At 48.0% G+C, this 26,626-nt stretch overlaps 2 protein-coding genes and 1 non-coding gene across 3 annotated transcripts in view; 2 read left to right on the forward strand and 1 right to left on the reverse strand.

The window, feature by feature from the left end:
- WDFY4 (WDFY family member 4) overlaps positions 1-26,626 on the reverse strand; it is a 230,467-nt gene that overhangs the window by 39,690 nt on the left and 164,151 nt on the right. The window contains exons 47-51 of the mRNA XM_026658165.2: positions 13,084-13,126; positions 11,178-11,297; positions 9,967-10,084; positions 8,384-8,493; positions 1,372-1,525 (exon numbers count right to left, since the gene is read on the reverse strand). Coding sequence (XP_026513950.1) covers positions 1,372-1,525; positions 8,384-8,493; positions 9,967-10,084; positions 11,178-11,297; positions 13,084-13,126 — 545 coding nt within the window. The remainder of the gene's footprint in view (positions 1-1,371; positions 1,526-8,383; positions 8,494-9,966; positions 10,085-11,177; positions 11,298-13,083; positions 13,127-26,626) is intronic.
- Positions 16,097-16,168, forward strand: TRNAM-CAU. Its single transcript has one exon. It is a non-coding gene; the product is annotated as a tRNA-Met (tRNA).
- Positions 18,279-25,303, forward strand: LRRC18 (leucine rich repeat containing 18). The gene is made up of 2 exons (XM_024210370.1): positions 18,279-18,536; positions 24,253-25,303. Exon 2 carries the CDS (start codon positions 24,354-24,356, stop codon positions 25,122-25,124), a length of 771 nt encoding a protein of 256 aa, XP_024066138.1. The 5' UTR covers positions 18,279-18,536; positions 24,253-24,353; the 3' UTR covers positions 25,125-25,303.

The raw sequence follows: 26,626 nt of genomic DNA on the forward strand, positions 1-26,626 counted from the left end.
GACGAGGCCTCCTAAAATACTGCAGGAAGCTGTTTCTCTGGGGATTCCCAGTCCAGTTTGGTAGATCTAGAGTGATCAAATAGCTGAGAGGATATTCTAGTGAGAATGCAAACTCGCAGGTGCTTGCCCAAAGAGGAAACTGCGGAAGGTCTCTCTTTGCTCGTCATTACCACAATAAAATCACACATGTTCTCAACGTGAACTCTGTTCTAGCCCTGACTACGGACTGGATCCAGACAAACCTGTCACCATCTGCTTTATTGAAACACTATCGTTCTATGGGCCTCAGCACTGGACAGTGCTAATCACTGGAGATAATTGCTAAAACAGCCCATTGCCAGGGATTTTCACAGATTCATAGATTCCAAGGCCAGAAGGGGCCATTGTGATCATCTAGTTTGAACTCCTGTGTAACACAGGCTGTAGGACTTCCCTGAAGGATTCTGCTCTACAAAATCTGTAATCATCCTTTGCTTGCCATTAATTTCATAGAGCGACCCCTTGTTCTTGCATCATGGGACAGTGTAACAGGGATGTGCAAATCAGTTTTCACTGCACCTATCGTCATCTTAAATACTCCAGCCAAGTCCCGTCTCTCTAGAGCTGGGCTCTGATCACAAAATCCAGACCAAGATTAAGGTCTGGACAACAAACGTCCCCAAGATTTAGGAGTGTGTGGATGTGGGCTTCTGCCCATTATAGAGGCAGACTGACTAGAAAGGGTATAAATGTAAATTTCAGATCTATGTTCCGGTTCACCCCATTTGGCTCCATTCAGATCAGGGTCTGGGTTCTGATTTCAATCACCCAAAGGGTTCAGCTGTGTTTGGGTCCATCGCTTTTCTAAGGTTTCTCCTCTCAAGGCTAAATCACCCTAGGTCTTTGCTGCCCGTTAGCAACCTCTCCCTGCCTTGGCTTTCCTTAGCCCATGGCTCACCTCACCGAGACCTTAAATACTGAAATGTGACCAACATGCAGCTGGACACTAACACGGCTGGTTAAGTTGCCTTGGCTAGTATGAATCTGGGACGATTCTCACCATTGTACAGATGGGAAACTGAGGCACACAAAGGATCAGTGACTTGACCAAGGTCACACAGGGTGTCTGTGGCAGGGAATTGAAACCAGTTCTCCAAGGCTCTAGGGCAGTGCCCTAACCACTGGGCCACCCTTGCCAACTCTTCTGGCTATCTCCACAGAAGACAGCCCTGAAATGGGAGACTGAAACCAAAGCCCCTTGAAACTGAGATGCTTTGGGTCTGGATCCAAATTCACAGCTCAGCCCCAGGTCAGCCAGCCAGGGCAGCTGCGACTGCCAGATCCCATCTCCCAGCACAACGCCGGTAGGAGCGCTCACACTCCAGTACTTACCAAATTCAAAGTGATTGCAGTTGGTTAAGAATTCAGGCAAGTAGAAGAACTCAGGGATGAGCTCCCGGACATCACTCATGTTCTCTCTCGACGCCGAGTCCCACGTGTTCTTCACACTGTGAAACATCCGGTCTGCTACATCAAAACTTCCCCCCTGCAGACATGGGGAGAGACAGACAGAGACAGACAGACAGTGATCAGGGCTGGATTTCCAATGTTCTTCGTGACCTTACACTAACCAAGAGGCAGATACCGAATCACAGCCCATTTTCTAACGATAATCTAGGGACATATCAAGAAGGGCCTGACTCTGCCCTCGTTTATGCAGGTGTAACTGAGAGGGCAATCAGGCCTGGAGATATTGTCTAGCTTGCAGGAACTTGGAACCAAGCAGAAATGTGGCTCTCCTACATTAATGCTGATAATGATCATGCCTTTCTGTAGCGCCTCTTAGGTCCAAGTGCTTTACAAACAATGGGCCTGACTCTGGGATACTTCCTTAGACCCTGACTCAGGAAAGCAATTAAACGAATGCTTAAATACACCACATACACATGCTTAATTTTATGGGCACTAAGCGTAAGTGCCCTTCCTGAATAGGGATGATTTCATAAAATCAGGGCCTTTGGGAAATTTTTTTATTGATTTAATTGGAAGTTTTGCCTAGGATGGAGACCATGATATATTTCAGGTGTCATTTTCAAATGTGCCACAGTGATTTAGGAGCACAGGTTCTATCGACTCCCAAAGGGATTTGTGCTCCTAAGTCACTTAGGCACATCCCGAAAGCCCCCGCCCCTTATATTTATATTGGGATCACAACCCCCACCGCTGAAACACATTTACTTCTAGCATAAAGTAACTATTTATCAGCATTAAGCCACTTTATCCAATAGTGAAGACAGCCATGCCTCACTGAAATTGCAGTAGGAAATTTGCCTCATTAGGATTTTGGTCTCCTGCCCCTGCTGCCACCCTTGGGAAAAGTGCCCTGGGATTTCCATTGGCCAGAAGTGCTTAGGACTTGGTTTCACATCTCATCCAAACCCCTCCACACTAGGCTGGGGTGTTGTGTCAGTATTGACTCAGAACGGGGACGCACCTAGGTCTTTCCTTGCCGGTCTCCCATCCACAACCGCCCAAGCCTACTTAGCTGGGGACACCTGACTCAATGCAGAAGGCTGTTTTCCGTAACTCCCTCTTTTCCTATAAATGTAGATTAAAGATTCCAACAGTGGCACTTCGAGTTTGTCGACTCTTGGAGCTAGGGGTGTGGTTCCCAGCTGGAGCAGACATACCCCTGCTAGCTCTCATCGGGCTAGCACACTAAAAATAGCAGTGTAGCCGCAGTAGCACAGGCAGTGGCTTGGGTTAGCCGCCTGAGAACGTACCCACGGGGTCTAGACGGGTTTGCCCTCGGCACGGCTAGCCTCTCCCGTCACTGCGGCTACACTACTATTTTTAGTGCACCAACTCGATGACAGCCAGTACGGTATGTCTACGGGAGCTGGGAATCACACCCCAAGTGCAGATATACCCTTGGAGACACTGATGAAGTGCAACTCCGCACGGGCTCTTGGTCAGGGCTTGGGGTAACTCCACCATTTAACCCAGAATATTTCTCCAAACACCACCACAGAACATCACACAACATTTTTCCAAGTCCCAGGCAAATTCTGGAGAATACGGGCTTTCCTGGCATCTTTGAAGGAAAGGTTGGATATAGAAGTTAATTTATTGGGGCAGGAAAGATGGCCCACTGGATGGGGCAGAGGTGTGGGACTCAGGAAGCTCAGATACTCTGTGTGATCTTGGGAAAGTCACTTATTCTAGTCTGCGCCTCAGTTCCACGGTGGTAAAATGGGGCTAGTCCTTCCTTACCGCCTAGGGGTGCTGTGAAGATAGAATCTGTTAATTATGAGGTGCTCAGATACTATAGTGATGAGGAACATAGAAGTACCTGGACAGATCAACAGAGCTCATTTCACTCCTGCTGTTTGCCCACTTTGTTAAAGAGAAGCCAGGAAGCATTTGGGGACCACGGGAACAGCCCTGTGCTCAGCCAGTAGAAGCACCCTAAATTCCATCCATAAGGTAGGAAGGAATATTAGGGCAATTAACAGAAGCTTCCAGTTCAGCTACTGTGTTCCACAATCCTTTTCACCAAGAGAGATGGTGGCTTCAGGTACAGTCTGCATTGGATTCATTTATAGCAGGGCTAGGCCTCACCAGTCCAAGGTGGACCCTTGGCCCTTCACCTGTTGGGAGACTGGACCAAATGAAAGAGGATCCAGAGATGCTATTTCTGGAAGCTGAATTCCGGCACTGAGCTACAATTGGGCTAGCCAGACCATTAGGCCTCTCCAGAGAAAACATTCTCACTCAGGCTTCATTGGGCCTAATTTTATGTAAGGGTTTGGTGATGTGAGTAATTTGTTTCACATATGGCAGCTTCCCAAGCTGGATTTGAGAAGTCAAAGGCCAGGTAATATTAAACTTGACCTGGGTGCCTACAGGCTGCACTTCAGCTGATGCGAATCCCCAGTGATTAATTTTGTGAGGGACTAAATTTCCTAGCTGCTACTTTCCTACATGCAATCAGCTTGCTCTGTACAGGCATGGACATAAGTTAGTGTAACCCACTGGTGCATGTGTGTTACAGGTCCCTAGCTCTGCTGATCTGCAGAGGATATGAATTGTGACAGCCCACAGCTACAGAGAGACACCCCTTTAGCTCAAGTTGTAGCAGTTCATGCTTTTAGCTCCCCAGTTCGGTTCCAGGGGAGGGACATTGCGTAAGCACAAATAGTGCCAGATTTGCATGCAAGCCCGTAAGGTTCTGTCTGTTGCTGACTTGTTGGGATAACCTCATTTCCTCTGTTTACCTCTCTCCTCCTCCCGTTTGCTTCAGGAGCTAGTTCAAGACTCATATGTCCCTTCTACCTAGTTACAGGTGACTGGAGTTTACCTTTCAGTCTCTTAAATATAAAAGTGACAGAAAAGCATTCACGCAGTCCAAAGAGAGGAGCTGTGCGTGTGCAAAAAATGAGACACCTACCCCTCCACCATATCACACTGCAGAGCAAACTCCACCTTTGGGTAAGCAGGTGCATGCCACTGAAGTCAACGGAGCTTAAGTTTGGAATGTGGCTGTTTTGCTCCTGTCCCCGAAGATCTATACTAGGCCACTCCTGGCCGCAGTCCTGCACTTATAACAAAGGGAAACACCCAGCTGTAGTCTTAGCAAAGCCGTTTTGGATCAGAATTTTGGCCCAGTCTCATCTCCAATTCACAATACCCTGGCATGACTTTCACTCCACTTCCTTGTTTCTTACCCAGCCACTGAGCATCGTGGAGCCTTTCCACTCCAACTCCAGGGATCACAAACGAACCTCTGACCAAGATCACACAGGCAAGCCTAGCTAGGAGACAATCTAATGCACAAGGTCATCTTGCTCTTGATCAGTATCAGGCAAGGACCCTTGGAGTCAAATTCACATTGAAATTAAAACAGGGTAGAAGGAGGACTATAAATAAATCAACAGCTAACAAGTATCTCATTGAAGCATATTAAAGGGCTTTGTATATTTAATCTTCACACAGAGCACTGTGTCTGGTAGTGATTGATGCTTTTTCATCTTTTTTTGCAGCTTTTATGAGAGCTGATGGTAATCTCCTGAGAAACAATATGATTTGTAATAAAACGATTACCTGTATTAAATAAAAATAATATATACATAGGAAATGCTGTTAGTGACACAAATCTGGTTAAAGATATTACCACCAAGAAAAAATGTGATTTTTTCCCTGGCTGTCTAATTCATTTTAGGGAAAAGTAATATCTTTAAAACTTAAGCCTGTATTATTTATAAAGGAAGCAATAACTGATTTTCCCATTTCTTATATTAATACATTTATTTGCATATATTTATATCAGAATTAATGGTTTTTTTCTCTCTTGGAATACAAAAACTGCACTGAGAGGGAAAAAGAAAATCTGGAATTGCGTTATGCTTTTAAACTGCACATTAACATAAACTCTGACAGCTTTTTCATGGGCCACATGGAGTAAGACCTAGGGTTTCCTTCCTTTCTGTGAAGCCATTTCAGTGATCAGGGATATGGGTTAAATTAAATACTGTTATAGCCACAGTACAATAAGGGGCTGTGCAAAGCGGTTAGGCAAAGCGTCCACAGGGGAGAATCTAAGTTAGAATCAAACTGCGCTCCTATAAGAATTGATTCTGTGGGGACCGAGCATGTGCCATTGATTATAATGTTCAGGGATTATAATACTGGGTCCTGATAGGGCCTTAAATCCAAGGAGCTCAAAGCGCTTCTCAGATGGCTATAAAGACACAAAACTTTACAAGCTCCCTAGAGAGGCTAACCAGCCATTATCTGCATTTACAGGCAGAGTTTCAGTGACTCCTCTGGAGTCACTGAGAGAGCTGGGAATAAAACCTACATCTCTCAAGTCCCAGTGCAGCGTCGCAACACAACAGTCCCCTTCCACCCATGTTGAAGCCCATTACACTTAATGAAGTATCACAGGCTCTGGAATCCCTTTTTTGTATGTTCCTTTACTAAACAACACTGTCCTAGCCCCCCATGGATTGCTGGGTGCTATCAACTCTGTGGACTAGGGGAATCAAGATCTGCAGTCAACTCTGCCCTTTTAAAGGAAGTTGGATCTGAGATGCTGTGTTTCCCATTCGGATGAGTTCAAACTGGGGGGTTTGGAGCAGGCCCATCACAATAAAGCCTCTTCTCTTCTTAAGAGGCAGCCCTCACCTCAGCCTCCTTCTTATCCCTCTTATCACATGACTATTTAGTTTCCTTACGAGCCTTTAGCGTGGGACCCTGTTAAAGGTTATTTCTAAAAGTCCAAGTACACTGTATTGTCTGGATCACCCTTGTCCACATGCTTACTGACACCCGCAAAGAATTCCAATAGACTGGTGAAGCATGATTTCCCTTTGCAAAAGCCATGTTGACTCTGCCCCAGCATATCGCGTTGATGTGTCTGATAGTTCTGTTCTTTGCTATAGTTTCTACCAGTTTGGCCGGTACGGAATTATGCACACCGGCCTGTAACTATCAGGATCGTCTCTGGAGCCCTTTTAAAAAGATCAGCATTACATTAGCTACCTTTCAGTCATCCAATACAGAGGTTTGTTTCAGCAATAGCATGTAGTGTCCCTGCCAGCAGAAGGTGCTACAATTAGACTGCAGTGACCAGAACTGGAGAGATCATTCCCAGACTACGTGCTATGGACATTGCTGCAAGTCCTGGCTGAACCAATCATGTAGCTCAGGCTGCTCAAGTCTGCTGCTCTCCTGACTGTACCCGGGAGTTAGCAGTCCCTCAGCTGCTACAGGATCAGGTATACGTGGGGAAAAGACAATACCAGCTCTGATTCGCATGCATCAGTGCAAGACCAGAGGAACGAGGCACCCGGTGAAACCATTCAGTGGTTTAACCGGACCCACCTCAAGGCAAAATTTTGGGTGCTTATTTAGATCTCAGATGCTTTTGGAGCCACCTACCAATCACACATGAATGCAGCCACACAGACTGGTGACTTGTTATGGATAAAAAGCATCCCGGTGAGCCAGAGCAGCATTTGTAGTTTACAACAGCACTAAGTGCTCCACAGTCATTGATGACTGCAGCTAACATATGGTTCGCAGAGCGCCGTGGAAGAGCATTGCCTCAGGTGGTTCACAAGCCCATTGCCCACTGCTGGGAACAACCGATTTCATGGGGTTTATTGCTTAATTAACACAGCACATTATTTCCATTACCTCATTAAAAGAAAAAAAAAACAAAGCAGAGCTGCAGCAAAGCAATTGGAGAGGGATGCGGCCAGCCCTCCTCCGCCACACAACAGTCCCTGGGCGCCCGAGCACCACAGCCCGAAAGCTCAGCCCAGCTGCCCCTGAGCAGACTGTACCATAAAGACATGCAGTTTACCTGGGAGCCGCCCTAAAATACCTTGTCCCAGGTCCTCTCCCCGACCCCAGGCAAACAGCATCAAAATTCCAGGTGCATAGCAGTGAACTGCAAGGACCTCGCTGTCCTTGAAGGTGTGACCCCAGCCACTTGTTGAACAGGATGCCCTTGAATAAGCAGGCCCACGGGCCAGTTCACCAGCCAGGGAAGGTAAAAGGAAGCTCCTGAGACAAACGACATCACCTCTTTCCTCAGAGTTCGCTTTACCACCAAACAAAAGGAGTCATGGCCAGGCACAGCAAACAAAAAAACCCTCACCGGGTCTTCTTGTCTGAGCCCTTAGCTCTTGTGGTGAGCTCAGGCTTTGCCTTATAGAGTTTCCCAAACGTGGGCACCGCCTTCCCTGGTCATGTGACCTCCAGATTTTCAGTCCCGACCGGGCAAACTACATTTCCCATCATGCCTGGTTTTAGAGTATGCATCCACTGCAATAAAAGACCTGCAGCATGGCCACAGACGGGCCTGGTCAGCGGAAGGGGGTGGGTCTCAGAGCCTATGCTCCAGCCCAAGCTCAAACCTCTACACTGCAAATTTTTGCACCAAAGCCCAAGCTCCATGTGCCCGAGTCAATTGACCCGGCCGCTGAAACTCGGCACTGCAGGTTTTTTAGTGCAGTGCAGACGTATCCCTACAGGCCCCAAGGGGCATAACAGGTGCACTGGGATGGGTGTGTAAGGCCCAGTGCTGGCTACCGTCCCATCCCAGTACACACACGTCAGGGTATTGTGATGGATAATCTAGGCTCCCCCCTCCTATGACTGGACCCTCTGTTAGAATATAATATATACACACCTCTGATCCTGCTCCCATTAAGGCTTTGCCAGTGAGTTCAATAGGAACAGGATGGGGCCTCCACCAATCCCAGACTTCACTTGTGACATAAGAACGAATGGGCAGCTCATTAGCCAGTGGCTGGAATCAGCTCTCATGTTCCATGTAGCATAGAAGAGCTGAACCTGCTCCATATGAGAGAGGCTAAATGCGGTGTCCTCTTACCTGAAGAGCGCAGAAGGTCTGCGTAAATGGCTCCATTCGGACCAAGTACGACGCTATTATGATGGCCGACGAGTAGTGGGTGCAATAGTGACACTGGGCCGACGGGTCTCCTGTAAATTAGAGGTGATCGGGTCTCAGTTTGAAACATTGCCATTTGAAGGCACAGCTGCAAATTACCATAACACAATTGTGGGGGACAGCGTTTGAAAAATAGGTGTGCAAAGATCCATGTGCAAGGGCATGCCAGATGGGATGTGTGCACACACAACCAGGCAGGTACACTGCAACCTGGCTACGTGTGCATATCCCCTTTACATGTGATTGCACACACTTCGAATGTAATACCAGAGGCGAGCAGAGGCCCTAAAGGGTCTATGTGGCTCACCCCGTGCCCCTTGATGTCCCTGGGGTCCTTAGGTGCTATTTTGTTGCATTTGCAAGAGGGTTAATCCCACAGTGATCAGCCACATGGCCACATAAGGACTGGATGGAGTCCCATGTAATCCCTACGGCCCAGCGAATGATGCAGATACCACAGTGACAGGTGCCTTAACATTTGTGGAGCTAGATCCTGAATGCCCTCCTCCTTCCATGCCATCCTGCCTGCTCCTCCTCCATCCCCCCAGTGCTTAAAGTGTGCCAGGTCAAAAGGGGTGCAGAACTGGCAAATATAAAATGTCTACCTCTGAGCCGGGTCCCTGGCGGGGTGCACATTTCAGCCCTGCCTCTCGGGGTACAAGCAGCCAGCCAGAGCTGCTGCAGGAAGCAGGAAGCAATTCTCCCCTTCCCCCAAGGGCCAAAGCTATTCTTGGGGGTGGGGGGAAAGAATCCAGCAGCTAGGGTGGTTCCTTCCCCCTCCCCTCCTTTGAGGCCTTTATCCTTCTCCTTCCCCCTCCATCCCTGCCTGGAAGGGGGAGAAGGGACCTCGCTGCAGCCCACCCAGCCTGAGAGGGGGCTGAAGAACCCCAGGAGCTGCAAGGGGAACAGTGGCGAGGCTGGAAAGGGCAGAGCAGATGAGGGGGCAGGACGGTTGGGGAGGTGGGGGGGCAGAGTTGCTGTGGGATGGGGGACAGGCAGAGGTGATGTTGTTTTCATTTTAGTAGAAAATGATAGACCCTCTCCCCCAGTGCACAGACATTTTTCAGCCCACTTTAAGCTCCGCACCCCATCCTTATTCTCTCCCACATCATCCTGTTCCCCAGCAAAGCCCCACTCCCCAGGGGCCAAATTGCCTCACTTCCCCCAATCCCCCACTGTAGCTATCATCCAGGATGTGTGCAAGGACCCTCGCTGGGCAGATGGCCTCTGCTGCTAAGCCTCCTGCCCCAATACTGGTCTCTGGCCTGAGGGTGGGGACGGGATCTAGCAGTGCAGGACACATCGGGAGGGGGGACAGGATGGGAGTCACTCCTTGTAGGAGGCATGTCCCAGGAACCCGAGGCCCTCCCTCTTCTGGCTCTCCCCAAGCCCTGGAAATCAACTGGTCCTCCCGCAGGTGACATCTCCCTAGGAATTCACCCATCATTCAAGGGGTTCAGTGGGAGCTGGATTTGTACTTTCCGTGATTCTCCGAAAGCACTCACCTTCGCTCTTCTCCACCTCATGGTAGCGCTGGATAAATTTGCGTTTCCTTTCCAGTGTCTGAGCTCCCATGGGCTTGGAAAGGTCTCGGAACGTCTGGGGGCTAGCAAGGTTCAGCATCTGCAAGGCAAACATTGGGGGTCGGGGAGCAGCTGAACTCTTCTGGAACCCCACTGACCAGGCTCAGCTCTGTGACCTGCCTAGCTGCGTCGGCTTAGCTGCGTCAGCCACACCTGCAGCCAGGGGAATTCGCTGAGCTCGGTGTTCACCCCTTCAAGCCCGGTGTAACGCCCTCACCAGCATGGAACGCCTCCCCATTACTCTGTGGGAACTGCGTTAACCCCGTGCAGGATGTCAGTATGGCCACTGCAAACTGGGAGATGCGTCACAGGAAGCTAAGCCTTGGGCTGGTATAAGCTGGTAGAAATGACGCCCTCAGTCCCTGGGGAAAGAGGATGAGCCCTGCCTTCAGGCATCACCCCTTTGCTGGTTGGTTCATGGAGTGACCCCAGCAAATAGTGCTGAAACCGCAGCATATCTGCCTTTCTGGGCAGAGGTTCAATGCTACCAAGATCCCCCTCCCAAGGGAGAGGGAAGGATCCTTGGAAGCAGAGGGCGTGTGCCTCTGAGAGTGCAGTGTGTGCAAGGAGCCTCCCACCCGGAGGGTACGTTCACATTGCAATCAGGACAGCACGCGTAGGCATACATGTGCTAGCTTGGACTGAGCTAGCTCGCAATACATAGCTATGAAGCCGTGATGACACAGGCCAGCTGCCCATGTCTCTACGGTCCCAGAGAGTACTGTACTTGGGCAGCTGGCCCGTGCTGCTGTGGCTACACCTCTATTTTTAGTGAGCTAGCTCAATCATAGCTAGATCGGGTATGCCTCAACTTGCTGCAATTGTGCCTCCCGATTGCTGTGTAGATGTACCCAGACTGGCACAGCCTGCATGAAGGGACAAGCAGCAGTACCTGCTCTCAGGGGAGCACAGGGCCTGCTCCCTCCATAGCCCTTTGGAGGAGCAGGAAGGAGAAGGGGTCACAGCCCTGGCCCTGTTCTGAGCCCACTCTCTGGCACAGTCCAGCCCTGGCTCAAGACCTCAGGAGTGGGCTCTAGAACTAGGTCCACCCCAGCATTCACGTCACTGAAGAACCCTTTGCATAGCTTCTACTGCAGAAAGCACAGAAAAACTACTAAGCACGAAGAGCTCACCTGGGAGTGGTAATCAGCCAGGATCCAGGGGAACACGGGGTACTGCATGTAGTCATTGTATGTGCGCCCGGCCAGCGTGTTCAGGTACATCAGGTAGTCAAAGTTACTGATCTCTCTCTTCTGCAATGTCAGGGAAAAACCATCACAAACCCCTAAGGTGAAGCTGCTCTTGGCTCCATGTTAATCAGTAAGAGCCAACCCCACACAGTCTAAACACATCTCATTAGCACAGCCAGTCGGGACATGGGAATATTTTTATTGGTAATTAAAAAGTTTCTATTTTCTCCAAAATTTTTCTTTACAAAGCTTCTGGGTTTTTGGTGAAAAACATCAACAGAAAAAAATGGTTTATGGGTTTCCAATGAAAACATGAAAATTGCCTTCAAAATTGGGCATTTCCAGCAGAAATTTCCATTTGGACAAAAAAGCCAGTTTTCATTTAAATGTTTTGAACAAAAAATAGATACCAGCTCTACTCACTACCCATAGCCACTGCACGGTTTCGGTCTTTCAGTTCGTTGTGAATGGTGCCAGAGTGACTGTCCTGGCAAGTGAAGTCCCCTTACTAATTCACAAAACAAATACAGCCTGGAAATTGACAATGCACATTTCCCACACATTGTCCCCTTGTCCCCAGCGTGCACAGGGCAAAGTGCCTTGAACCTGACTTGGAGAGACCGCCCCTCTGCATGAGAGGGGAGTTCATTCTTCTTGTGATCTCTGTGCTGAAACACCAGCAAGGGTGCCAATTGTAATGGTAGTTCTTGTGATGATTATTATTAATATATGTGTTGTGTTGAGCACCTAGGGGGGCTCAATCAGGGATCGAGGGCATGTGCTTTGCTAGGTGCTGTGTGCACACACATGCACAATCATTGAGATCTGGACATCTGTGCTCTAGAAACTGGACTGAACCCACCAGCTCATTTCGCATGCATTACAAAGAGCTCTCAGCTGGTAACAATGCTCAGATGGTAGCAATGCCCATTGGCCTGGATTCTGAGCCATCAGAGACGGCAGCTGCTTTTAAACTTTGGAAGCATTCTCAGAACTCCAAGGAGCCCCTGTTCAGCTGGGCCACAGTGTTATAAATACTATAATCAATCAGCAACCTCTATTCAAATCAGCACAAGCCTACATCAGCCTGCTACTATTTTATAATAATCAGTTCACCAAAATGTTAAATACGTTTTCTCATTGGATCTTCTTCAGACTATGTAATTTGCATACTGGCTGAAACCACTAAATGCTCTAGTGTTATATGTATGTAATAGGGTACTGTATTGCTTTCATATGGTTTGATGGAGAGCCAAACACACAACTGTTTTATTGTTATCCATGTGCAGGAGAATCTTGGCAAACACCCTGCAGAGACAAATGTGATATAGACCGTGGATTTCTACACTGTCTTCTATGGCCATCAAGATCTTTATCAGAGGCATGTAGCCACTGGAAGCTACAGTCCAGGTACTCAGCTGGTGTAGGACGGTGTCACTCCAGTGAAACAATGGAGCTTTGCTGATTTACACCTGCCGAGATCTCCTTCTACACATCCCCTCTTGACTAGAGTGGCCATCCTAGGCATCACTGCAGCAAAGAACTAACGTCCGAGGTCCATCTAGCCTAGTGTCCTGTCTCCAACAGTGGCCAGCACCAGCTGCTTCAGCGGAAGGTGCAAGGAACCTGCAATAACCCAGTGTGGGCTAATCTGCACCCCATGAAGGGTCTCACCCCAATCCCAAATAGTGAGAGATTGACTTTAAGCCCTGCGAGATGAAGTTTATCTTTTTAGCAGTATTGTTGGGGTTCCTGGTACACTGCAGTAGGGCAGAGAGAGTTGGTCCATCCTAGTTACTGACATGGTTTTACTTATCAGAGAGTTAGCCAGAGATGTGTCTACATTTACCTGCCACTTCTGGAGCATCGTCTTTTCCCCTCCCATGTTCTTCCTGCATGAAACAAAGTTTTTATTGTCACCATGTGCTTCAAAACCACTGGAGAATGACTAAGAAATTACATTAATATTCCAATCCCTCTCCCGCACCTCAACTTCCTTTGAATAGGCTTTTCTCATTAACAAAGTCTATTTCCCAATCAATTTCTGCTTTCCCACCCCAGCCACTTTGGACCTAGAGCAGTTCTGAAAAAATGGTTGCCAGGTTTGTGTTTTTTGTATTTTAATAATGGGGAAAGTGTATTTTCCCCCCTCCTTGTCCTCTTCACTCTCATAAATGCTCAGCAACTTTTGTTCATTTTTTTTAAAATAGCCCTGAGGAAGATTACAAGTCGGGGAAATTTCAGCCCAAAAGATGAAAGCATCAAGAGTTCTGAGCAAATTAAAACAAGGAGTAGAATATATTTAAATAGTGGGGAGCTACCAAAACCAATTATGTTGTTCAGTAGCAGTGCCCTCAAACCTATTACCTTGGGCTATGCTCTTGTTAAATCCAAAAAGTTAAGTAGGGTAGTGTCTGGTTGGTTCTTGGACGGATGTCACCTGCCAAGGTGCTGCCATGTGGTACTGCCAATTCAGTTGGGCAGTAAGGGCTTTTTCTTATGAGTACATTGCCCCAGGATGGTGACCCTCTCAGAGACAGAATTACTAACTCCCCAGAAATAAAATCATATGTTCTAGCTCAACTCCAGCTATGGGCTTGAAACAGGAATTATTGGGTAAAGTTCTCTGGCCTGTGTTTCATGCGAGAGGTCAGAGTAGATTACCATAATGGTCCCTTCTGGCCATAAAATCAATGATCTAAGAGAAAACCTAGAATTTTTTACTTTCACCACCACTTTTTATTTAATGAATTATCAGGAATAAATCCTTGTAACATGACCCTAATGATTATATAATTGGAACCAAGAAATTTCTTTTGTCAAATAATTTATTCATCCTCCCCCCCCCCCCAAAATACAGCTTTGGATAGAATTTGTCAAATAGTTTTGGCAAAAGAAAAGAAAAGAAAAATTAAGTCACAATGTTTAATTTTTACATTTACTAAATGAAACATTTTGATTTTTGTTTCAAAATGGGGTTCTGTTAAAAATAGCAAGATTTAATTACCAAAAAAAGGTAAAAAACACTCAAAAATGAAATGAAACACTTTGTTCGGTGTGAAATGAATTTTTCCTTAGACTGAAAAATCAATTATTCACCCAACCCTCTCTCTATCATTATCTTGCTATATAATTTCTATTGGACAAGCTAATGTCTCAGAATAAGGATAAGTATTATTTGCCTGTTGCTTAGGCAATGTTTTTAGTGCGGATTATGGGTTAATCTCTTTGAACAAACAATAAAATCTAGGACTGATTCTGTCTCCCGACCTAAATCTCATACACTTCTTTGTTTAGTTCCCCTGCGTGACCAGCCAATCATAGGTTAAGTTTATAGCAACCATGCACGCAAACAACAAGTGTCATTCACATCTGATAAGGGAGGATGGCTCTTGGCTCTTTGCCCTAAAGACAAGAGGGTAAATGCTGCTCTCCGTTACATGGTGTAAATCAGGAGGGACTCCACTGACTGCAATGGGATTACTTTGGATTTGCACCACTGATTCTGAGTAGAATTTGGCCCAGGAATTTAGGAATTCTAAAATAGCAAATTGGGGTATTATAAACACCTGCCATTTGTCACACAGTTCTCACGTTCCCATGTGTAGGTTTTGCAGAGTTTTGTGCATCGCCTCGGCTAGACTTCTGCAAACCCCATAGCACATTCTGGAAGGGAGGAAAGCAGACTGTATGCTACGAGAGGGAGAGAGGGGTTAAGGAGCTTGTCTATTGTCAGGTTATGAGGCTGTAGGGGGATTGGATTAGGGAGCCTGTCACGGAGGGATCAGGTTGGGTTTTAGCAGCTGGCAGGCAGGATTGGTTCAACCTGCTTCTCGTAGGGGTGGATGAGTTGGCAGGGGTGCCCGGGCTGCTTGCATTAATTGAGGGTCCATGGCGAACCCGTTGGTGGGGAATTCTGAAGGAGTTCTGCAACGTATGAACTTGCTGCACCCTTCAGTCCTTCAGAGTTTTAAAGAGGCACCACTCTATGGGGGAGATTAAAATATTAGATATTGCAATAAATTGGCCAAGTGTACATATATTTACATAGGTATGCCACTGCCCTCTAATGGATGGAAACAGAACTGTTGAGCTGTGTGTCACAGGCCCTATATTCCTAACAGCTAATGGGGATTCTCCGGGGGCTACTTAGACCTCTGCTGGTGTCACACAGTTCTAAGTGGTTGCTGCAGAATTTAAAGAGATTGAGGAGTCAGCCATGCTCATGGAAGTACTCAAGGGTAAGTCTAGATAGTCCCATCTCAGGCACATCCTGTTGGAATGTAGCGGGCTAGACTTGATAGCCCCTCCCAGTCTCAAAGATTCTGGAATTCTGTGCCAGAACATGATGACTCACAGAGGACAGAATATTGGCCACAGGCCTGGGATGATCAAGACAATTCCTCCTACTTCCCTGACCATCTTTCATCAAACAACGTGCCTCCAGCCAACATCTCCCCAGCTAACACAGTGCAGGCTGAGAGTAGATCATCAGCGGCTACCACAGAGCAGTGAGTGCACTTAAAACAAAATCCAGGGCTAGTGCCAAAAAGGAAAGGGGGACAGGAGCTTTATAAACATAAATAGCTGAACTTTTCTGAGGGGGTGAGTTTACCTGGATTCAACAGAAGTGTCCATGTACTGTATGCTATTTCTAGGGTGCTAATCACTGTAATATCTGAGCACCATGTATGTGTGCTCATGATGATTTACTTTTGCCTGGGCTATCTATGGAGTGATTAATGAATCCCTATCCAACGAAGATCAGCCTGTGACCTCACTCTAGTTACAGCCTGTTAAACCCAGGGTTGTGAGTTCAATCCTTGAGGGGGCCATTTAGGGATATGGGGCAAATATCTACCAGCAGAGTGGCGCAGCAGAAGCGTGCTGGGCCCATAACCCAGAGGTTGATGGATCGAAACCATCCTCTGCTAGGCATGTGCTTGTTTCTTTGGGGGGAGGGATAGCTCAGTGGTTTGAGCATTGGCCTGCTAAACCCAGGGTTGTGAGTTCAATCCTTGAGGGGGCCATTTAGGGATCTGGGGCAAAATCAGTACTTGGTCCTGCTAGTGAAGGCAGGGGGCTGGACTTGATGACCTTTCAAGGTCCCTTCCAGTTCTAGGAGATAGGATATCTCCATTAATAATAATAGCCAGCCAGAGCTCTCTGTGCATTAGCAATGGGTAAAGCTCAAAAGGTTTCATCAAAGCCCTGGGGTAAAATTCTGCCCTTACTGAAGTCAATGGCAAAACTCCCACTGATTTCAGTAGGGCCAGGATTTCACTCCTGTTGTTTTTACTCAACTATCTGAAGTTCTAAAGTCTGCAAAACAGGGCAGGAATTCTCATAAGCAGCAGCTTCCTTGAGGAATTTCCAGTATTTACCTGCTCTGCATTGGGTTGAAAATACTCTACGAACAGACCTTTCCCTGGAATATCAACAATCCAGCTTCTGCTCCCTGCACCGACCAAGAAGAGTAGAGGTGCATGGAAATAATTGCTTTCCCTTTAAAGTTAGCCAGCTTTTCCTCAAGCCTCAGCAAGGTTCAGTTTAGGTGACACGAGGGCAGTGGTGCAAGGTTGGGGTTGTTTGACTGTTCCAGTTTACCTGTCCCTGATATTCTTCCACCACTCCAACGATGGTGGGAAAATATTAAATATGTAAATAACAAGAATAAGAATTTAAAAGCTTGAACTTTTGTAGCACCTTCCACCTGAGTATCTTATAGTGCTTTATGAACATCAGTCAATTTAGCCTCCCAACCCTTCCCTGAGAGTTAGGGAAATATCATCCCTATTTGATAGGTGACAAGACTGTGGCTGTATTCCTGAGTTGGATAATGACTGCTCTGTGCCTCAGTTTACCTCTTCACAAAATGAGGCTCATGCTATCGCCCCACCTCACAAGACTGTGGTGAGGCTTAACTCATTTTGGTCAGACTGTGCTGAGACCCTTGAGTGGTACAAAAGTATATCTTATATTTACAGAATGCCTTTGACACCACAGGCCTTTTACAAACTTATACAGGCATAGGGGTACCTTTTCCACTACTGAAATGTAGCATCCAGCCACAGTGCAGAGAAGCACAGGCAGTCAAGTATACTGTGTATACAGTAACTAGCAGTGGGATGTAGGCAGACTATATTCACCAGTGCTGGAACCTGGCAAGCACACCAGCGTTAACACTAAACCTTTTCATGCCCAAACCATCCTGGGATCTTTAATGACCACAAATGTTTCAAACAGTTCCCTGGTTTTACACCTCATGTGAAAGACAGCACCTCCGTCAGCCCCTTGCACAACATACTTAAATCAGAGCTATTTCTTTTCCCCAGTGATTTCTTGTTTCCACTTTGAAGCCATCATACCCGGCCATGGAAAGCAAAAGCTTGTTACCCTAGGCCTAAGAGAAGAATTATGGTAAATTCACACGTCATAACAAGAGAAGCTCCCCCAGGGAGGCATGGTGGAATGAATAACTCCGTTCTGAGGAGATCAGAGGCAGCTCCATACAGATGGCAGCTCATACCAACTGCTGCAGCATTGGGGTTACTTTGTGGTCATTTTCTGTGCCATGTCTACTCCCTGCTGTGTCTACTTGCCTAGCTGGGTTGCCATGGATCAACATAGGGGATGATATTGTAAGATCAGAACTACACATAGCAAACACCTCCCACCTGCACTACAGCAGAGTCTGATGAAATGGCCAAATAACTGAAACCCACAGCTAATGCACCCAGCTAGCAAACAGTTCGATCCCCTTCTCCTTTCCTAACCCAGTTGCAATGGTCTCCTTCTCTGCATAAATCCAAATCTAACATTTCCAGGACCTGCATGCCGATGAGTCCTTTCCGGCTCTCGTCTGAACCTGCATGTTGGAACAAAACATTATGCTAATGATCTCCAAGGACCTGGGATTCCGGTTGCTTAGGAACAAAAGTTTCACAGGCTGTGGAAGGAGAGTTGAATAGGGTGACACTGTAGCTGGGTAAGTCCTTCGAACACAACCCCCCCCCCCCCCCCCACACACAAACAATGATTTCTCGAAAGGTTGCCGTTTAAAAAAAAGGAAGTCGGACTTTAGAATTTGCAGGCCTGCGAAAAGCAAATCTGCCCAGGCTTCCCCTGCACACTGGGGTTTTATTTACAAACCAGGAGAAGGACTAATTCACTATTCAGAGAAGACTAGATAGAAGACAACTGCACACTGACAGAGCATGGAAGCTCATTCTGCTAAACAGACAAAGCAGGCAGCTTGCGATGTGTACGCATCTGGCGTAGATGCTTCCTAGGTGCCAGCCGGTAAGATCTCATACAGCTCTATATAGCACCGTTGCAATTCCAGAGACTTGTTTAGATGAAATATTCTTTACTTTTTTCTGGGGGGAGGGGGGGCTGTCAGTGTTTGTGCTGCAGGTTAACAGGGTTGTTCTGAAGCAGTGTGGAAAATTAAGGGAATTTAAAGGGAGCTGCAGTTCCTGCTTGCTAACAGGATCCATTTAATCTAAGCCAGTCCTTGTTAGCAGAAACCGTGTTTAAGAGAGTCAGTGAATTAATCTCTCCTTCATATTAAGTTGTAGCCGACAACAAGAAACAGTAAGCAGGAAAATGAATCCTACTATGATTTGCAGTACCTGCCAGCTAGGGCGCGAAGGGCATAATGCAAAACACAAACGGCACCTGGTTTGGCTTTTGATCGTGTATCAATCTCAGGTCAGTCTATAGGCCCAGTCACTGTAGTGTCTAGGCACAAAGCAAACAAAAGGTAGCTCTGAGCCACCAGATTTCTAGAGAATGGGTAGCTCAGTAGCTGATCTCTTGTATTTGGCAAGTCTAAGTTACAGCACACGAAAGGGAAAGATTTACCCATGGGCTCCGTACCTGTATAGCTATTATTTACGTAGGGTCAGCCATGTGATCCAGTTATGGATATGTCGCCTGCCCCAAGGAGATGAACTAAAATCAGCACAGGAAGGGGGATGGGAAGAGACCAAAGAAGATGGAAAGGAAGGAGTCCTTAAAGGCCTTGAAAGATATGTACAGCTGAGTGAGCCTAAGCAGGGTCAAGTGGTAGCTAAGGTCAAAGGCGGCGCGAGGGGCAGGGAGCAGAAATGCACCCACGGGATTTGTGGGAGATGAAGGAGTCTTGGTGTAGAGGAGGAGTTACTGCCGCAGCCAGAGAAAGCGCATTTATTGAGCGAGCTCCAGGGACCAAGTCAGCACTGGGCTCAGGGAGCCTGATGTGGGAGGAGACTCTTAAGTGGGGAGACCTCTACGAAGTACTGTGCGGGAGGTGACTGGGCAGAGGGGCTGATCCCCTGAGTGTTTTGCTGAGAAAGGGGAGACTGGGGACGGGGCAGCACAGAGAGCGTCAGGACCAAGAGAGGATCTGCATTCTCCTGGTGGCTGGGGACGGTTCAGCTCCCACTCACCCATCAGAGGGGTCTAAGCAGCTATGTCATATACCTGGCCCTGCACAGGTGTGTAGGGGCTGGGAAGGAACAAGGAGTCCCATTACACACCCTTCCTGGGAGCCAATCAATCAGAATCATAGTCCCAATGCTTCAGCGAGCATAAGGTCTTTTCCCTTCCTGCACCACCCCAAAGGAGGCAGAGCCAAGGTTCTTACCTAAACAGACTTTTTGCATTGGGTGCATCCTGCGCACCATCGTTCTGCATGCAACAACAGGTAGATAGGTTTGACAACCCGGAAGCACAACCCCTCTAGGCAGCACAGCTCCGCACCATCTGCCACTCAGCCCTGTGCCTTAAAGGCCCAATCTAGCCAGGGAGTGTGGATAAAAGGGGGTTTATGCTCAGGAGCTTCGTTGGCAAGTCAGCACCTCCAGCAGTGCTGCCTAGGCCCAGGTTCCACATTAACTCAGAGGGAGAACACAAAGGATGATCAAAGAAAGAAAGTTTGCTAAAAGAAAGTTCCGTTGTGCTCCCGATTCTTTGTTCAGGTGGCAGGGCATGAGTCTCCAGCCTGAACTCTCCAGCTCCTCCCCGGGAGTGTAATTGTGATATCGAATATTTATAATTAACAGCCACCGCAGGCTGTCCCCTGCCATTCCTGAATTTTTAATGTCAATAGCTAAGGAGTTGGAGCCCTTTTATTCAGCTCGAACCAGACCCAGACGTGGCTAAACAAGCTCCCATTATCTCCAACCGCAGACCTGTGAAAGGCTGCTAATTAGTTTACCATCGTGCGGAGAGGAAAGCTTTCCATCCCATTTGGGCTGCCTCCTCACCCCAGAACTTCGGAAGAGCTCTAATGCTCAGCCTTGTCGGCGGGCTCGGAAATCACAGTTGTTATAAGTATGAAACCCAGCCATTACGTTACTACAAAGGAAACATCTCTCAGAGATTCCAGATGCTCCCTGGAGCTAGATCCTGTGATGGGGATGCATGCAGGGGGAGGAGGGGGCATATTGCCTTTTGATTGAAGCAATGATGGGCCATATTTTTTAAGATGCCTAAAGATGCAGATAGGCACCTAAATACCTTTACAAATCTGAACCCGAGTACTACCCACGTTAACCCAGTGTGTGTCTTTGTCCCCCTCCGAATCACACAATGAGGTTTATGAGTCAGTTGCTGCCTTCCAGCAAATGCAGCTGGTTCTTTATCTTGAGCAAGAGAGGCTTATGCATCCAGCCCCAAAAGGTCACAAATTCAATCCCTACAAATGACCCAGCCAAGGGCATCGATGCACAGGCATCCAGAAGGGTTAAACTGGATTCATTATTCAAGTAACAGCCCCAGCCACCTTGCTTTCCTCACTCTAGTTCCCTCTACTGTTCCCAAGTATGGATAGCACCCACTAACTCCTGCTCTAGTCAACCAGCATTAATGACAAGGGGCGGGGGTACAGAGAGCCTCTTCGCCTGGGTGGGACTGGAACCTGGAGTCCAAGAGAACACTAGCACAGAACTCTGCAGCAGAGTCCACAGGCTGTGCCTGAGGGGGGTGGCTAGCTGCCCAGCGCGGATGCATCTTTCATTGCAGTCTAAGATGGGCCCTGCCACACACAGCGCTGATTGAACCCGTCTTGTGCTAGCAGGAGGCTCGGAGATCTCCCATGTGGCTGGCACTGCTCCCCCTGCACAGTCAGGAGAGGATTTTGCCCTAATTCCTTACAGGAATTGGGTTTGGCTGTTAAAATCTCTTATTGTCAGGAGCAGCATTCAGACTGAATTAGTCTGGGGGCCAGACCCTGCCCGTAGCAATGCCTATGTAACATCACAGATGTCAGCAAACAGCTGTCACTGAGGGCAGCATCAGCCTCTCTCCATCCTCTCTTTTGGGCACCCTCCAGCTACTTCCATGATGGTGCAACAGAGCGATGCCTCCAGGGCAGCTCCACAAAACTCTCCTCTGCTCAGACAGCCAGCCAATTTCCTAGTATGAGGGGGCAGCAGTGTAAGACCCTTCGCCACCACAGTGCAATAAGGACACAGGCCTGTCTTATTGGAAATCAAAATGGGAATGGAGGCCCAGCCCTAGAGGGGCAGGTTCGTCCTTGGCTGACTTGCTAATACCCTACTGCACAGCCATAGTGAGGGCTTTGCCATGGGGGTTGGGGAAGGATACCATAGCGACAGCACTGACATCCTACACAGGATCCTGGGTGACCCCTTCTCCACAGCCCCTAAGGATCAGCTGGGTTGGGAAGCCACACTGCCTGCCTTCTTTGGGGCCCTGGAAGCCCTCACCCTTGAGGGGATAATTTGAGGGAAACTTGAAAGGTTAACTTGAAAGTCCCCCTCCTAGAGCATCCAGGGTCCTGGTACCTCCCCCTCCTAGCCTCTCCCCAGGACAGTGCAGCTTGGGCCGAGCTTGGACTCTGAGGTGTTATGAGTAACACAGGGAAGGATGAGGCCAAAATTCATCCCCTACAGTCAGTGGAGTGTCACTAGGGATGAACATGGCTCACTGTGGTTATCCTGACATCATCCCTTGTTCCCCTTGGAGATTAACTCCACCCCCTCCCTCCTGGGCTAACACCAATACATACACTTTGATTGCTGGGATATGGGAGACCAGAGTTTAAGTCCCTGCCCTGCCGTTGACTTCCTGTGTGACCTTGGGCAAGTCCCCCAGTCTCTCTGTGCCTCAGTTTCCCATCTGTACAATGGTGATAACAGCCCTGCCTTAGCTCACAGGGGTGGGTAAAGATCAATGCAGTAAAGACTACCGTGGTAGAGAAGCACAATAGATGGATAGAGTGATGGGTGTGTATGGGGCTAGACTGATAAAGGCACTGAAATCTATCTAACAATATTAAAAATAAAAGTGGTCGAAAGATGCATTCAACTCCCAGCAAGATTGAAACCCAGTGCTGTTTCCCGAACTTCCTGAAGAGTCTGTCTCACTTCTGAAAGCCTGGCAGGGCGCGGGTGACTGGCGCAGATACCCTGCCTTTGCATTGTTTTGGGCTACGGCATATAATTGAAAGGAGCCGATATGTCTTATCTCCAGTCTGAGCTCCCTCTTGATGTACTTGCACATGATTAATGAGTAGCCAAAAAGCCTGAAGGGTTTGTAATGAAGCCTTTCTAATGGAGAAGTGTATTGTAGACAAATCCATATTGCTTCCCAAACAATCATTCATCAAAGCCGTGATTTGACTCTTTACAATTAAACATAGGAGCACCCGGATCAGCTGGAGATTAGCCAGCTGTAACCTGTGCTCCTCTCAGCTCCCCAGCAGCTACAGTCACTGTCGCTCCTTGCCAATGAATTCTCCTATTTCTTTTACTGCTGCTGTGTATTGTTAGTTACCTTTGATGACCTGACCTACTAATGACATCCCTGCGATTGCAGTGTATTATTAGCCACCTAGGCCTCCATTCAGCAAAGCCCTGACCTTTATTATGGGCTGGATTTTCAGAAGCACTCCACAATTGGAGGTAGATTGGATGTTCTGCCTTAGTGTTTTATACCGCCGACCGTCACCATAGTATCTGGGTGGAGAGGTCTTTGGAAAATCTGCCCACCAGTGTCACAATAGGTACAGCCAAAGGTTTCCATTGACTCCAATGGGCATTGGATCAGGACTTATAAGGGTTTTATAGCCTTTCCTGTTGCCCTTCTGTAGCATCACCTCTCAGCTGATCTCAAAGCATTTTGAACTGCTAGGACACCCTATCCTGTGCTCCCTAGGGGTACGCTCTACCTGCAGCATCCTTGCTGGGCAGTGCCATCTCTCTGCATACAGGAAGGGCAGCTGCGGGTGCTGTTTAGGGAACAGAGACATTCTTTTCTTTAAAAGTCTCTTTTATGGTCCCAAGGTAACAATTTCATTGTAAAGCATTAGATCAAATTGTGTCTAGACTTACGTTGGCTGTAGCACTGTTAAAGTCAATGGAAACAGGAAGGTGTACAAAATAGCGCCGGATTTAGCTCTGTTATTATGTTTACTTTGACGAGGACTCAAGGCCCCAATTCGGCAAAGCTCTTAAGCATATGCCTAAAGTACTTTGCTGAACGGGGGCCTAGGGCCCAATCCTGGTCCCTCTGCCCAGCCTGTGTAACCAGGCTGCACCGAGGGAAGAGGGCGCAGCTACATACTTGCTCTCTAAGGAGTATGGCCAGTTGGTCTCCAAAGCGTCTGATCTAATTAATACCTTTTTGGATGATGTGTTTTTGTGAGGTAGACAAGTGCCCCCTGGGGGCTGGACTGAGACCCACCACTTATTTCACACAGGCCACCAAAGAGCTAATGGGTGGCAATCATTTTTATCCCCTATCAGCACAGGCTGGACTGAAACCAGCACCCTAGTGGTGAAAGGCTCCAGAGTCCCCATACTCCATCACTAAAACCCTGGGACACCACAGACCAGTGGTTCAAAACCTCCTCTGCACTGGGTCATAACCCCGACACCTATGTATGACACCCCTGGGAATCATGCCCTCCAGGTGGAGAACTCATGCCCCTAAGGGAAATGTTATGACTTTAAAGAGTCCAGTGGTCATGTGTTAACTTCTAACGAGGTCACATTTTATTCTGAACCAGGGTTTAACAGCAAGCAACCTCAGAAGATTTCACTTGGGCCCCTCCATCTGAACACTCCTTGCTGACATAATCTGACGCACTTCTCTTCCCCCAGCGGAAAAATGGCCAAGGGGAAAGCAAAAGGCCCCAAAGGGAAAAAAGTCACCTTGAAAGTTGCCAAAAACTCCATCAAGATCACGTTTGATGGGAAACGCCGCCTTGACCTGAGCAAGATGGGCATCACCACCTTCCCCAAGTGCATCCTCAAGCTGGCTGACGTGGACGAGCTGGATCTGAGCAGGAACATGATCAAGAAAATCCCAGACTTCATCGAGAAGTTCCAAAACCTGCGCTGGCTGGACTTGCACAGCAACCAGATCGAGAAGCTGCCAGAGACGATCGGCATGCTCCAGAACCTCTTCTACCTCAACATCTGCAACAACAAGCTGACCACCAAGAGCCTGCCAGTGGAGCTGAGTCAGCTGAAGAACCTGCGCACCCTCAACCTGGGCTTGAACCAGATCGACAACCTACCCACCACTCTTGGGGCCCTGAAGGAGCTCCAGGATGTGGGCCTCTTTGACAACTACCTGACAACCATCCCCAACAGTGTGGCAAAGCTCCCCAAGCTCAAGAAGATGAACGTGAAGCGGAACCCCTTCCCCCAGCCAACAGAGGAGGAACTGTTAATTGACACCATCAAGCGCATCGAAGCCCTGTACTTGGTGGACGAGAAAGACCTGTGTGGCCCCTGTCTGAAGAAGTGCCAGGAGGAGAGGGACAAGCTGAACAAGCTGAAGAACGCGGTGCCCACCTCTCTGAGGAAGCCAAACTTTTCTTCCCTCATGACGCCCAACTCCACAGCAAAGGATAACCAAGCGGAGTGGCGATGAAGAGGCAGCTTCCACGGGTCACACAAAGGTGGCAGTGTCACACAGAGTCTGTCCATCCAACTCTTACAGCGTCCAGCCCAAACCAATAAACAGCTCTTCCCCTCACTGCAGTTCTCTTCATTTAAGGGTTTGCTCGGTGTTAGGTGGAGAGGACCTGCTGTTTCTCCTAAACCAGTGAATGGGCCCCAAAGCAACAGAAGTGCAGAAAAATAAAGGTGAAAGGGCATGCTTGGTTCCTGACTTTTATTTACCAGGAGACACCATGGGCCAGATCCTGACTCCTGTCCCACCTGCTTTGAGCTGCTCCAGCAGAATGAAGCAGGAACCAGCTGCCTGGGGATTTCCGCAGCGTAATTAAACCTCCAAGTGGCACAGGGATCCTGCAACCCTTCTTCCCCCACCCATCAGGGCCAGGAAACTGCTCCATCAAGCCTATCACCAACTGCCCTCAGTCCCCTGGAGGGCTGTGACTAGTTGGCATGACTTGGAGAACCCTAGGCCAGACAGGCATAAAGGTTGCTCAAAGTTTCCTTTATGGCCCTGAGCTGTATTGGGCAGAAGGACTGATCTCCAGGATCTGGCCCAATATCTACCAGTTTTGTACAAGATCATTGTGCATGGAGAAATCTTCCTAGCATCTTACTTCTTGAGAGTGCAGGCAAAGTTGGATTCTTTGTAGTCCCACTCCATCTATCTTCTGGGGGCAGGGACTTTGTAGGGCTGAGGGGAAAGCAGAGTGGGCAAGCCTATCATGTGAAAGTGTCACAAATCTTTCTCTTTAGGAACAATATAGGTGACAGTGTGCTGCACAAGACAGCCCCTTGGATCTTCCTGGGGACTTGGGCTGTGGAAAATCTCCCCAATGAATAGCACTTGGGTCCAGCAGGGATAAACCTCAGACCCTCCTGTTGCCATAGCACATGCCCCAAAAGCTACGTCTAAAGGAGAATCTTCATTAGCTGTTATCAGTACAGGGCCTATGACACAGTTTCAATTCTGTCCAGCAGAGGTCAGTACTGACACAGACACTAGTCAGATCATTACACTACCAGAAGTATTTTAGGTGTGAAACACAATGTATCATGATACACAATTCTGTCTCCTCGAGTGCAATCAAAGAGCCACATTCTTTGCTTAGACACACAAGCAGGTCCCACCGGCTTCAGTGTTGGATGCTGCATCCATGTATCAAGGAGTTGAAATATTTATCACAGACATCACAACTGGCCTCATTTCCCCTATGCCTGGCTTCCCCCTCCCCCATTCACTTCCAAGCTGTCACAGACTCACCTCCTCCCTGAGAGAGCGGGGCAGGAAATAACTCCCTTCTAGACCAAAGTGGCTTCTGGTCCTTTTTTAAGGTGCATTGTATAGGGCCCATAATCCAGATCCCTCTCTTGCTCTGGCAATCTAGGGGTGGCAGCAGGTGAATTTACAATCTCACTCCCAGTCCCAGTGTCCCCATGGTGTGTTTGTCTCTCTCTCTCTCTCTCTCTCACACA

This window comes from Terrapene carolina, unplaced genomic scaffold, assembly GCF_002925995.2.
Source record: "Terrapene carolina triunguis isolate 2854851 unplaced genomic scaffold, T_m_triunguis-2.0 Scaffold402, whole genome shotgun sequence".
NCBI classification, from domain to species: domain Eukaryota; kingdom Metazoa; phylum Chordata; order Testudines; family Emydidae; genus Terrapene; species Terrapene triunguis.